Source organism: Dysidea avara, chromosome 5 (genome assembly GCF_963678975.1).
Source record: "Dysidea avara chromosome 5, odDysAvar1.4, whole genome shotgun sequence".
Classification (NCBI taxonomy): Eukaryota; Metazoa; Porifera; class Demospongiae; order Dictyoceratida; family Dysideidae; genus Dysidea; species Dysidea avara.
The window spans coordinates 5,827,389-5,842,720 of NC_089276.1; the positions used below are offsets into that span (position 1 = coordinate 5,827,389).

Sequence of the window (15,332 nt, forward strand, 5' to 3'; positions counted from 1 at the left end):
AAATTTTCAGTAGTATATCTTCAAGTGTAGACAATAGCGTTGCACTGATAATCAGATCGGTTATTGGAAAAACCATAATTATATTGGCTGTGTTTTTTGTATATCAGTATCGGATTGGCACCATGATGAAAAAAGAAGCAGACACAGATATATGAATTTATTTAGAAATACATGCTCATGTGCACCGAATGATGTTTACAAATGTAAAGAGTTACATTTTCCTGTATTATAATGTTGTTATTACTGCTTCAGTACACTGTCAGCTGTTGTAGCAATACTGCCACTATAAACAAGCTAAACTGGTCCTTCAAAATCAAATTTCTAGTAAAAATTGTTACAAAATAGACATGCTGCACTATATCAGATTGGCTCATTTATTCACTTGAAAATATCTTTGGTACCTAATTGAATTTAAAATTCCTAAGTTTCCTTGCACTTGTACAGTATACAATCATAAAGCCATTTTTCTAATATACTGGTATATGTAAAGTCATGGTCAATTAGTACTACAATTGCTGAGTTAGAAGAATCATGGAGAGGCATGGTTCTGGGTTTTACTGGTTTCTGGAACCAGTCAACTTTTAAAACAACATAATCGACAGAAACTGAAACCAAAATTGTTTTGTTTGTCTAAATGACTAAACTTATTGTGCAATTTTTTTACAGTGATTAAAACTTGATTTATCATGAAATCACTCAAAACTGCATCTTCATCACTTTGAAGTGCATAAGCACTAAAAATAATTGCCACATGCATTAACTATTTTATTTATTATTTAGGCTTTCAACTTGCATAAGTGAAGCAGCATCTTTTCTGCTTCGGAAATGGAAACCATTCAGTCAGCAAATTTTTTAGAACTACCCCTGGTCACGGATATATGGACAGATTACATAATTCATGTATCACATGTGTGTATAACAATGATAGGCATAAAATATTCATTACTAAATATTCAACCTGCACGAAGGTCAGTTACTACTGCTAGTCTATAAGTTAAAAAGTACATGCATACTCAAGTGCATAATGATATACCTGATATACGAAGTGTTAATGGATCACTGGTATAGTCAACAACACCAATTGTTACAGCACAAGTGATGGTACCAGCATCCTCTGCAAGTAGATTATTACCAGTTACACTTTGTGTTGTTTGACCAGTAGGAAAACATGTTGGAGTATTACGAGCATTATTAGTAAAACATCCAGTAGTGTCCCACTGGTAGTTGGTCACTGTAAATGTTGACCCATCACTTGATGTCACCATACATGTCAGAGTGACACTACTCAATATGGGATAGTCAAATGTGTTAGTAGATCCACTAACTGGTGTACCAGCTGGATTACTGACTATGGTGACTACAGGAACTAGAAAAAGTAAAATATGTATAAAAATGTACCTTTCACTTCAAAACAAATTCCAGTGTATGCATCTCATGTATATTCAATAGTTACATTAATGAAACACACAATTGCATTGTACTATATAGTGTACTGTATAGTAGGGATCATCAAGGTCTACCCAAAAATATCAGCTTCACAGCAATCGTTGAACATAATCAAACTGAAATGTGCCTTCAAAGCGACTGAACAATTTGAAAAAAATGTTAACTGTATCCGACAGACTGCCTGCATGACTGACTAACCAACTGATCCCTTCAGCCAAACATAACTTGACGATGGCTAAGCATACGGGTTTGATTTCTTGACTGTTCAATGCCACTTTGCCCCAGTGCTCGAAATAGTGTATTACAGGCTTTTGCAATTGAATTCGTCGCCTTTGCAATTGACTTCGTCCCGTTTGCAGTAGAATTCGTCTTGCTGCAATTGAATTCATCCCAATGCAATTGAATTCGTCTCGTTTGCAATTGATTTCATCGTGTTTGTACAAGAATTCATCATAAACAAAACGGCTCCAAGAAACCAACCGTTCATTAATAGATGAATTATTTACACCATGGAGAGTTACACTTGAGACACTAGAAGGTAATTGGAGCAGGTAGTATGCAAAGCTGATAGCTGTCTGACAAGTTAATTAGCTTGCTGACGAGTGGCCACACCCATTACGAATGGCAAGTAGAGTTTGGAATGTTGCTGGATAGGCTGTAGAGAAAGAATTATTGCCTTATAAAGAGCTGTTGTGCTTGAACAAGTTCTTGTAGCAGCTGCTACACCATGTTTTCATGTTTTCTCCAACTGCCGTTCTTGTTATGGACGAATTTAACTGCAAAGGCGATGAACTTTATTGCAAACGGGACGAATTCAGTTGCAAAACCAACGAATTCAATTGCAAACAGGACTAATTCAATTGCAAAAGCAACAAACTCAATTGCAAAGGTGACATATTCAATTGCAAAAATGATCTGTCACAATGTCTGGACAAAAGCAGTAAATGACCTGCCAAAGTATAAATTTGTCCTGCATCACAGTTTTAGTTTCACCCATATACCAGATTAACACATGGAGCAAGTGCTGAAAGTACTGTAACAATATCATAACATAATATACGCACTGTTTCTAGTCAAGTACAGCAGGAAAACATGAGTTTTAAGCTATTACAATGAAGTTACAAGGATCCCACAAGCCAAAGGTAACACTAGGTTATGTGAATATGTTAGATACCCACTGGAGGTTTTTTAGTAAGGTTGACAACCCAAGGGTGCAGTTTGGTCTCTGTGGCGTGGAATTAATTAGTGACTGAGGTGTAGCCAAGGTCACTAGTTAATGCCTGCTGAGGTACCAAACCAAGCACGAGGGTTTCAACCTACTAAAAAATGACAGCAGGTATCTAACCTATTTAGAAAGCAGCTCGTTACCAGCATTGACAAAAGAAGCACAGAGTCACGCTAGGTAAGGTTTACAGAGTGTTTGCGTGTGCCGTCAGCTTAGTGGTCAGGTTAGCATTGTTTTAGCAGTTGTTATTATTATTATTAATTTTACCAAAAAAGGAAGGTATACCCAAAAGGCAAAGCCTGGTACAAGGTGTCCGCCTACAAAAACAAACATGCATACATACATATATCTACAGTTTACTACAAACTAAACAATACACAAAACAGTGATACAGAAGTTAATTGACACATAAGTAATTATAAAGGAGATGCCGGAAAGATTTTCGATTACTGTCTTCAGGGATATGTAATGGTACAGTGTTCCAGAGGAAGGTTGTGTTGACAAAATGAATATCTTCTAGAGTTAATGGTGGACTGCGGAGGGACTAGTGAAAGATAGTGACTTCTGGTAGCTGCTACTGAATTAAATGAACAGTGACTATTAAATGCAATAGATGCTTGCTGGTGGTATATGTCATTGAGGAAACTGACTGAAAGGAAACTTCGTCTTGACTGGAGAGAAGGAAGATGAAGTTGGGAGCAACAATTGTTCGAGGAAATGCTCCAAGAGCTATTTAGTTCCAAGGCTTGTTTACTAGCTATTACAAGCTGGCTACAAAGCAACAAGTATCATAACAGCTGGCCACGAAGCGACAAGTTTTGTAACAACTGGCCACGAAGCGACAAGCTTTATAAAAACTGGCCACAAAGCGACAAGCTTTATTACAACGCGAAAAGCTGTATTACAACTGGCCACGAAGCGACAAGCTTTATAACAACTAGCTAGTTGTGAATGAAGAACATTGTTGGGGTAACTGTAATATGCATCAAACAGCCGGCTCGTTCGGTTTGACGGCTAGCTTCGTCAAGTGCTGGTATGGCTGATGAAGGTAAAACCCAAATCTCACTTAACCATACAACCACTAATTAAATCAGTGACATAGAAAACATTTTGAAATGTTGTTGAATTTACCATAACAGTCTCACATGACAACAGGTCTCTAAATGAAACTTAGAGCCCTCACCTCAGGTCTCTAAGTGGTATTAATAACCTCATTAACTGTGTCAACATCAAAGAGAATTATTCATGCTGCTTTCTAAAGCTAAATACATTTTATATCTTCATAGCTGACAAGTACAAGTAGGATGGTGTTCAAACCTCAATGTTTGTCTGAGGTCCAGTGGCTTGTGATCACCCACAAACCATCAACAAATTGCTTAATGAAATTCCACTTTTTTTGTAAGGCTGCTCATCAGCATTCTAAGTTATCCACACACTATGTCTGGACAACAATTAAATTGACCGGAAATATGCAATATTGACCGGAAATTGTCCGGTTGACAGATGTTATTTCGAGCACTACTTTGCCCTGAGATGCACCCTTTTGCAAACAACAGCAGTTACAATGCATGCATCATGGTTTCCTCTTTTAAGTATGTGTCCTAAAAGTACACCCGACTGTCAATTACCAATATGTGACATAGCTATTCTGCTGTGTTTCACCCATTATATATGTAGTGTTACTAATGAAGAATAATAGAAAAGTTCCCCTGTAATCAATACACTTGACTACAGAAAATTTCAATAGAAGCTATGATGTGTTACTATGACACAATAGTGGAAAATGAAATGATTATGCATTTAATTTCTGGCACCATTATTTCCTTTGTTGCAGTATGTACTGGTTTACCAGTAACAAATTGTGTTATTATAAAAGTAAAGGAAAAAAGTTTAAAATTTGGGATAATTATAAGTAGGGATCACAGAAATGTAATGCAATGAAGATTGTTTATAGCTACATCTATGCCAGTGGACCTTTAATTTCTAGTTCGGTAGCCATGACTGAAGTAGGAATAAAATAAGCAACAAAATTTGCAATAGATACTGCATAGGTTCAAGTAGAAATAACTTAACACAAGGTTGTATACTTGATAATACACGTATACCAAGGTTATTGTTTTTGTAATAAAGCTAGGAATATCATTGAAACAACAAAATTGTATCTCGGAATTAAAGGGAGGGAGACATGGAATTAAAAAAATTTTTTTTTTCATTTCATTACTATGTTGATTTAATACCCTTATGTATGGTTGTACATTTGAAATTTAATTTACGGTATGATTTGTTAATGAAATATACGATCAAAAATGCTTCCGGAGTAATCATATGTTATAACGCGTCATAAGTTGCTGACGTCAGAGGGGGAACGCTGCGTGAATGAAGTATACATTCCATGGAAGAGTCAGATCTTATTAGTAATTCAGTCACGTATTAGAGTGAAGTAATAGGTATAGAAAGACTTTGTTATGGATACTTCCAAGTCGTCAACGGATTCCTGCTGTACTACTCCTGGCTCGAAATCTTCAATTGATTCCCAAGATATTTCCGATGAATATAGCGACATTTCCAGTTTGGTCTCTAGCGAAGAAATGAGCATTTTCAGCGAAGACACAGATGATCACGAAGATACTGAGGATATAGCTGGAACCTCTCTTGCCTTACCATTCAAGCCAATAGATGCTAATGCTAGCAATACAGACCAACTGACTGAAGATGAATCATCTGATGAAGAGCTACTTGGGAAATTACCTAATGATATGAGCTGGTATGACCATTCTACCACTACTTCTCAGCTAATAATACAATTCCTACAGGTGTCACTGTGGCAATTATAAGATGATGCCCACTAGAAGAGAATGTATACGCTGCTGCTCCATTGGTGAAGTGGTAGACAAGATGGAAAAATTGGTGCTTCATGTATCACTGAAAGTGAAGGATTCGCTGCAGTTTGTTTAAACCAGTGGGTCCTGCAGACTGCATATTATCAATACAGACAACAGTGTGGCAAGTATAAAGAATCCATTCATGAGTACGTTACACTGATATATAACACATTCCCATTGAACCCTTTAATTTAATGTGCAGGCAGTACCAATTCACAAGCTACCGTCAGCTGACTCGTTGGTGCTGGGGTTGGCTGGTAAAGTCAGTAAGAACAGTGCTACCAAGTTGTGCTATGGATAAAATAAGGCACACATTTCCTTCAGAGACGTATGCAGGCTTTAGTACCCTAAATTGTAATATTACTATATATTTACATAACCAAGTAATAATAATAATAAGAACGTGACGTCATAAATAATTAATTAATTAATTAATGTCCAGACGAAACTGCGTAGTGCACACAAGAACACTCACCGGAATTGAGTTAGACGAAACCCGAACGTCAAATTGAAGTGAGCGTTTTTTCTCCGGTGCCTTTGTTAAGCAGGACACTTTTCTAAATAGTGCCTTTCTTCTAACAAACATTGAACTCCTTAACAACCACTTTCCAGCGCAATTCACTCAAAATCCACGTTCAACCCGCAAAACAAGCTGTACACACTGCGCGTTAAACAGGTCGCCAAACACGTAAAACCTGTCTGAATACATAGCAACCAGCCGTACGCGCGCCATTAAAATATTTTTGTTTATTAAGTTAAAACTGAGAACGTTGTCTTCCTGCCTTGAACTGCATTACTTACACTTACAGGTGTTTGAAGGTTAGTCCTAACTAGTTTGTTTACCGCATGGAATGCCATGGTTGGAATAAATTTCTGTCGAAGTACTAGTCTGAATAAAGTATGTTACTGGTGTTACCAGGCACTGTACTGCTTTCTTCTGATGGGCTAAATGTTTCACAGTTGTTGTACAATTACAAAAGTTATTTTTACGTTATTTTACAATAAAATAACTAGTTGTTTCCTGTTACTTGTCGTACATTGTTTTGTTGTAGTGCGAAGAAACAAGCAGGGCAATGATAGACATAACGCAATGGAGAATAGCGATAGGTACTCATCACCTCCGGTGGAGGCGTAATTCTAATTACGGGTTAACAACTTTAGGTGAGTACCATGTAGACAGATTAATGTTCTTCATTACGTTATCGGTTAAGGTATTCATTAGTATGCATGTTTTTATTACTATGCTACTGCTGCTACAAGCAGGTGATGTTGAAAGTAACCCAGGCCCAAACTTTTAATATCAAAGGGGCAACCCATTTGCACAGTGTACATATACATATTATATGGTCAACTTATAAAGCTGATGTCAACAGTAAATTTTTTCTTTAAAATCATATACACACCGGCACATAAGAGGCAAAGGGTTACTGCGTAGTCAAATTTACTTGGTTATGTGTGACCCGGTCTAAATATAATAATAATAATAAATATATATATATATATATATACCACTTTCACACCTCACTTCAAAGGGAAGAGAAGGTGTATAAGTGGTATAATAGCACTGCTAGCAGTGCTCAGGAATGCAGTAACGAGAATAGGAGGTAGTATATACAAGTTATATCCCTCCTAGGAGTGATATAACTTGTATATACTACCTCCTATTCTCATTAATGCATTCCAAGCATTCTCAGAAATCATTTGATTTCTTTGATGAAACTGTGTGATCTCCTCTCCTTTAATATAGCGACACTTTCACTGCTTTAGTTTATTCATGGCTAGTATAGTAAGTACTTTATAGTGCACTTAAGTTTCATTATGAGTTGTTCAGCTCGTATTTGGGTTTCCTGTGTTTAATTGCATACCCACAATTGAAGCGATCTGCATGCTCGTGACAATACACTTACGTTCGACCTCTCAGCAGTGCCTTGTCGTTGCTCTTACGACGTTATCCACAATCGAAAGTCACATGGTCCCATATAAATACACTCGCAAAGCATTCCAGCAGTTTTCATGTACACTTGCAGGTGATTCACCCAAGTGGAATATATTAGTTGTAACATGGGCACTTGTGATTTGCCTGAAATATACACACTCGCACTCGGGCTGCGCCCTCGTGCTCGTGTGTATATTTCAGGCAAATCACTCGTGCCCATGTTACAACTACTACATATACAAGTACACGGAATTTTCAACTAGAGTAGGGACCATAGCACATCGATAAAAAGTACTGAAACAAGTTGGAGTAGTGCATGATATTAAATCACAGTAAAACAATAAGAAGTGTTATATCCCTACTGTGCTTGTGATACCATAATGGAAATGCACAGTAGGGATATAACACTTCTTATTGTTTTACTGTGATTTAATACCATGGACTACTCAACTTGTTTCAGTACTTTTTATCGATGTGCTATACATGGTCCCTACTCCAGTTGAAAATTCCAAATTTTTTCATGTACTTGTTTGTTAACTTTTTTTGTAAATAATTTTATTATGACTGGTGAACCCACGCATACCACATCTGAAATGGTGCCGCGTGCCCCAGCTATATCAATTATCATCTGAAAAGTGAAGTATCCATTATGCTTCGTTGTCAGCTATGTTCAACCCATTATACAGCATTTCGAAACAAGAATTTTTCCAGAAGCACCTCTACAATCTATGCATACCAAAAGAAATGATTTCCATTTCAAAGGGAAGCCATCAGATGCTCGCGCCAAATTGACACCTTTCCCTGTCAGCAAAGATGAATGGGACACAAAGGAGGACACTGGTAAGTCCATGAAGAATGCATTGTACGTACTGCGGTATGCCAAAAGGCACATGTCGGGCTGAAGCGACGTCGAACAGTAAAAAAATCAAGCCCATAGCCTTAGCCGTTAGCCGTTATTGAGTTACGCTTGTCTGAAGGCATCAGTCAGTCAGTCAGTTACTTGCTTACTCAGTCAGTCAGTAGAAAATTTCATTGAATAAAAAAATTTTAAAATTCCGTAGCAACTTGTTGAATGCGTTTCGGGTCGATCTGAAAGCTTGTTTGGGCTTAGTTTTACCTCACCAATACTACCTCATTGTCATCAGGGAAAATTGAGGCTGATTTTTGGGTGATGTTATTTCGTGGGCCACGGCTACCCCTTTGTGGTCCCTACTATACAGTTACTTTCGTACTGTATGATATCATGTAAAATTCATGTATAATGCTAAAGTGAATTATACTGTCATGGGCAAAATAATTATATCCAAATATACTATACTTAAGTAGTGCTAAATCGACTTTTGCGCTGATGTATTGCAGTTGCTTTGTCTGGTCACTCAAAAGCAGAGCATAGTGGTTTAGGATCTTCTTCTTCTTGCAGATCACTTCCTCCTGTGTTGCATTGTTCAATGGTTTCTTGTAGTAGCTGTTCAACATAACCTACATACATATTATCAACTATATGAACTAAACCTTATTTCTCTTACCATATGTAGCTTTCACATGAACCTTGCATACAAGATAACCACCACTCTTATACTTAGGTTCATACCGTTCCACACCTTGCTTTGTGACTGCTTGAGGACGGTTACTGTTTTCATTAAAATGCAATGCTGCTAGCTTTAACCTGCAATGTATTTATGTCTGCAGGTTAGGTCACACAATTAATGATTAAAGGTGCAAATAGTTAACTCACAATAGAGAAATTAACACACCAATCATTACATTAACACCAAATTAAATGAATAGAATGAAGCCAAGTGACCAATCCATTGCCTGCTGTTCATTCCCTTGTAAGAAAAAGCAACTGCCTTTGGTGCAAAGTTAATCACAACATTGTGGAATGACTCCAAACTAGACGTCTGGTGAGCACCAGAAAGGCGGGTCATGTCCTTCAAGTGTGTTGAATTGATCAGAAGAGATGTTAGCTTCTCACTTGCTTTTGTGTCTATTCAATAATATACATGCTCAACCATATCACCATGTACGTGAATATCATGCCCTACTTACGTCTTTTAAACCACTTTTTCTTCCTATCTTGACGTCCTAATCTACCATGAGAACACTTTGGAAATTTTGTACTGTGCCTCCTGTGAACATCATGCACATGGTTGTCCAGTGATAACCATTTGGCTTGCACAAGTTCACTGTCATCATCAGGTGTTGTGGACACACACCAACAGAGATGGCTGATGATCGATGCTCTTCTGCCATTCACTAACCAATTCACAATCCTTTTGTTTGTCTAATTTCTCTAATTTTTTTTTGCGAAAACCTAGATATATTCACCAGTTCTGATTATTGCAACAGGTACTGCACAAGTATGTACATTTTGCTACATGCCATGTATCGAAATAGTGTTTGATGTGTGGGTGTGCTTCACATATCCATTTGTTGATCTGCTTATGTCTGTCTGTGACAAGTACATCAATTGCAAGGTTATGGCCTTAAAGAAAGTCCATGCAGCGATGGAGGCCCTCCTTCTCCATATGGTAGCTTCCCTTAACTTCAGTAAATCATTTAGTTTACAGTTAGTATACATGCACCACATACTTCACCATAATATAGCTGTACCTGAACAAGCTGTATATCCACTATTTTATTAAGATTCAATTCAAGCATGGAATATGATCCATACTTAACACTGTGTCCAGGGCTATCAGATCTTCCATCACCACCAATTACCAAGCCTTGCTGTTTCTCTTTAAGTTTGCTAAGGAGTAGAAATTGGTTCTTCTCTCAAATAACACGAATGGCAGGGTGAAGGTATTTCTCTGATGTCTAAAAAATGTTTTTCTACTTATTGTAGCACAATGAAGGGTCTTAAATACTCTGAGTGCCTTTAGCTGGTAAAGAGCCAGTGAATAGAATAGCAGCAGATGTCAGAAGATTCCCAGCTGGAACGTTACGTATATGTGGCTGGCTTTCCCAAACAAATGTATTATTACACTGGCTGCATGCTTGCTTGATGGCTAAGGAAAGACCCAATTACATGACATTTGATGGAAATAAAGGTACTGCTACATGCTACACAGGTGGCAAACAGCAACATGAGGGCAGACTCAAACACCAGAAAGGTCAGTTGCTTTTCTATTGGAATCTGTTCTTCATCTTCTGATGTAGTGGACTCCCAATTTACGGTAGATTCTATAGGCTCTGTTTCACTCTCTTCTTCTTCTGTGAATTCAAAAGTGTCTTCATCCTCAGCCACTGGTGCTATCACTCCTTTTTTAGGAGTTGATGTCATCGGAATATGTAAGAGATTACACTGTACTCCTACATCACACATCAGTGGTGCTGCCTGGACACCTGTAACCATGCAGGTTCATATTACAATAGCAGATAACATTAATTGGTTCCTACCAAAATGAGTGACATCAGGGACAATTGCAGCCCGAGTATGAGCATCAAGAACGTCTGGGAAAGCCTGGACCCCAAAGTTTGTTTACCGAGGTTGTGCAGCTTCATTCACAGATTGCAATTGGCTAGAACCAACGGAAGTATCTTGCTGCTCTGACTGAGCATCCATCACTTCTTGTACAATCTATTAATACATAAACCCAATAACTGGTGAATAAGTTAATTGGTGATTTGTTACCCTAGACCTCTCTCTTTTCTCATAGGCAGTTCTTTTCTTTTCTACTGGGACAGACACTTCCTCACCAGGTCTCTTACGGCTTGAACATTGCTGTCCCATGTTGGTGACAAGTACCGTGACAGATGGCGATCGAGGTGGAGCTGGACGTAGCACGAGGAAACACAGTTGGCACAGCATTTGGCTTTAGACGCACTCTTTTTTCAATCCCGAATTGTACTGCTATAGCGGTGTCCTCTTCGAAGCAGTCACTCGTGAAATGATCGCTGCAAATAACTGAGTGTTGACTAGGCCCTGTCCAGTTACTACGAGTTCTCTGGACTTGCAGGGTCCACTCTAATCGCAGCGAAGAGTCTGCCGGAAAACTATGCAAGCTTACACCATCCTAGTGAGTCTTAGAACAATTCATAGCTACGCACCGCTTAACCATTTTAACTATTCGCCTCAACTATGCTTGTACTTTGGCACTCTTGTCAATATAAATACTACACAGCTGCATTCAACTTGTGACGTAAGAATGCGTTTTTACCACAACCCGGAAGAAGCCGACACAGTACAAATAATCCCATTTTAGAGCACCATTTTTCACTCATCATATATATATATATATATTTTTTAAAACAAATCATACAGTTGTACATATCATATCTTTAACTATACATACATTCAAAAAAATTTTTTTTTATTAGATGCATGTCACTCTCCCTTTAAAGTTGGTTACTCCAAGACAAACACACAGACAAACAATCCTATAGGCTTGTCCTACATCCCTATCAATACACATATTACACCTTCCTACTTTCTAATAATCCACATATGGTATACATACAAGGAAAGTAAAAGCTATGACCAATAAGTTTTTAAAGTGTACAAAAGTGTATGATAAATAAGAAAAATCTTGTCACAAGCGGAATTTGGATTTACAACGTAACTACAGCTGTTTATCGGTTGAATAGTCTGTCTTCTGGTTTGCAATGGACTAGAGTTTTATCAATACCTTTGTACTGTACAGTACAAAGGCAAGTGGAAGTTGAGCACTTCATTTTGAGCATGCATTGTGTAAATTCATGCAGAGATTAGTAAGTATAAAGTGATGGACAGCCAATAAAACAAACAGTATTTCAGTTTTATGTTGTACTAGCACTAGCTGGTACCTTTCCTACACACAGCACAATTTTAGATTCAACATCAACTGCAATAACAATAAATTAATGCATTGGGAACCAAGCATTAAAGATCAGTGCCATTCATGTCCTAAAACTATGTAACATGCACATACCTGAACCCTTCTTACACCATCTTGTAAGCAATATAGTAAACATGCTACAAATGTATGTACCAAGAGCCCATAAGCACTTTATGGTGCACGTGGGCTCATGTATGTACATATGTAGGTATGTGTGCGCTTGCAAACTTACCAACAACAGTAACAGTGATGGTCTCACTATCACTTCCAATAGGATTAGTCACAGTACATGTATATGTTCCACTATCACTTGTAGTAACACTATTAATGGTATAGTCAGATTGGAACACTGCCATACTATCAGTATGAGACACTGTAGTAACACTAGGAGATGGTGATATTGGAGTGCCATCCTTCCTCCATGTGAATGTGTCTGGGGGAGAACCTCGTGAGGTACAGGACAATGTGAGGGGAGAACCAACAACAACTGTTACAGTAGAGGATGATGGAGGGTCTATCATTGGAGCAGCTGTGTAGAGAGATAACAATGAGGTGATGGGGTACATATTATCAAGTGACTCACTTCTTCCACTAAAGTACACACCCACTCTCATGGTCTGTTCCATCATTAAACTGTTCATTATGATACATGAGTAAACACCTTCTTCAGTAGTAGTGAATGTCTCACATGAAAATAAGTCAATTCCTCCTGGAAATACCATATCATTTGTTGCACGTACTTGAAATACAGAACGACCACAGTTGGCATCAACAGGTATTTGAGCTCCATTAAGGTACCATCCACCCAGTTCAGTACTACGGTCAGCACCAGAAGGTCCCAGTCCAGTAGCACAACGAAAAAACGTATTACGGTCATTACTATTAATTGTAAATGGTTGAGTAACAAATGAATAGTCAGTAATTTGATTCTCAGCAATGAACATGAAAGGTCTAAACATTGCAATACCTAATATGTACACAATCAGATCAATTACATAATTATATATGTACACAAAGTATGAATATACAAACAGTAATTATCTACTTTTATCTTATTCCAGTGGTAGAATAATTATTTGGTAAAGCATGCTTAGCAGTTCCAATGATGCATCTCACATTCAAATGCATAAGTAACCAAGTTTCACCCTTAAAGCATATTTATAGGAATTTAGTACAACCAGAGAGGTAATAGCATCACCAAATTTACAAAAAAGCTTTCAAACTAAATGAAATCAAATCTAACATGCATTATTTCACATCTGATTTTGTGCAACTTTTGTTTTACCTGTGTACCAAGCACCTTTGAAACTGAACTTATAGCAAGACAAGAATTTACTAGGATTTTTCAGTTGACGATCAAGAATTTTATTATTTTTATAGGTGAAATGAAATGATCAAGGTGAAATTTGACAATCAAAATTCTTGATCCTGGTCACAAGTATATCAACTGGTGGTATGGAAGTAACTACCCCTTGAGAAACCCTCAAGCCATGTAGTAGCACCCTCGATTCACTTGGGTACCACAACATAAGGGCTTCATGTTATCAAATTCTGAGCCTGTGTTTGAACGTCTAACTAACTGAAAAGATAGCATCAATTAGGTACAGATAATAGCATCTGGAAGAGCTAATCAGATTTTAAAATCAGTCTATTTTGAGTACGAGTTTAGCTGCAGGTTAAACAGTGTTAACTAGAAGGTTATTCTTTATGTTCATATAGCACTGTTGATCTGGAAATATGAACAAGAGTACACAGTGCAGTCACGTGCACCAACATAGTGTGGGCAGGAATTTTGAGGTGCCCGCTAACTGGTTACTTAGCGACATTCGACAGACAAGGTGTAGTGAGCTGGGAAGCTGCTTTTCAGTAAAGAATTACGAACCTTCTTACTTTTCATTGCCAGCAGAACAATTCTTGAACTTCGGTGGAGGTGTTTACACTAGAAACAGTGCGGGACAGCGCAAACGCGGACCGAACTTGCATTTGTTATTCACAGGCACAGAACTAACTCACAAGCCCACAGACACTTAGGCAGGTAGTTAATATGGTGGATATTTGTTAGAGTTAGGCGTGAGTGCACCCTTACCTACTGATTGGTCCAGTGCAGAAATTTGGGTGGCGCCTCGAGGGGCTAGCTACTTTGCATTGATTGTGACCTTTTGAAATACCGGTAACTCAGAAACATTAGAACTACACTTCCTGATATTACAGTGGGAAACCAATGGATATTAGCCATTTAATGGGGGAGAAAATTCAAACAAGAGCACTCTGTGGTAGAAAGTAACGTTTAATTACAAATGATAGAATGGGATGTTCATAGCTACAGCTTAATACTCGCATAAATGCTTTTCCAGCAATCTAGACTTCAGTTGCTATGCAAGACCAATCAGGGATGGATCAATTTATCATGCTACCGACTGCAGTTTACTCACATATTACTGCTTCAGAAACTCCACTTGATTGAAGAGGAATAAGGAATGAGAAAAGAACTTTGTGTACCACTGTCCATTGGAGATGCCACTATTGTATGGCTGTTCTCTTCTTTCTAACGAGGTATTGTGTTTTTTAAGAGGGTCAGTGCACTAGCTGTTCTCAGAATTACTGGTATATTGTGTACTATCTGTTATTCAAGTGTTAGGTGTTACTCAAATGGGACTTGGTACACTTGCCATTATATGTGGGACTGGCATGCTTGCCATTAATATGTGTCACAGAAAAGAGACTGGCATGTTTACCACTATATATGTTACTCAAAAGGATCAGGCACACATGCCATCATGCATTGGTTACTGTGTGTTGCATAAGATGGACTGACACGCTTGCCATTTTGTGTTGTCCAATAGTCTGGCACAGTCTTGCCATCTCATACAAGGTGTTCCTGGTCTGTGTGTTCAGCAGCATTAGGCCCAGGCTTTGAAACTCAAACCTCCACTCAACCAAGTCAGTCATAGTACTAAAAGTGATAGAAATGTCTCCACTGACCTTTCGTTAGGAAGAAATCACAAACACATACCAAAATGTAC

The 15,332-nt window shown here is 38.0% G+C and overlaps 1 protein-coding gene across 1 annotated transcript; it reads right to left on the reverse strand.

Moving 5' to 3' along the window:
- Positions 1-982: 982 nt before the first annotated feature.
- Positions 983-13,031, reverse strand: LOC136256568 (carcinoembryonic antigen-related cell adhesion molecule 1-like). Its single transcript, XM_066049547.1, has 4 exons — positions 12,893-13,031; positions 12,542-12,838; positions 1,034-1,366; positions 983-987 (listed from the first exon to the last, which is right to left on the reverse strand). Exons 1-4 carry the CDS (start codon positions 13,029-13,031, stop codon positions 983-985), a joined length of 774 nt encoding a protein of 257 aa, XP_065905619.1.
- Positions 13,032-15,332: the final 2,301 nt, after the last annotated feature.

Coding starts and splice junctions, on each gene's coding strand:
- LOC136256568 (XM_066049547.1), bottom strand. CDS start 13,031: ATGGTATTTCCAGGAGGAATTGACTTATTTTCATGTGAGACATTCACT. Junction 12,839..12,892: donor TGTGTACTTTAGTGGAAGAA/GTGAGTCACTTG, acceptor CTCTCTACACAG/CTGCTCCAATGATAGACCCT. Junction 1,367..12,541: donor CATCACTGTTACTGTTGTTG/GTAAGTTTGCAA, acceptor TACTTTTTCTAG/TTCCTGTAGTCACCATAGTC.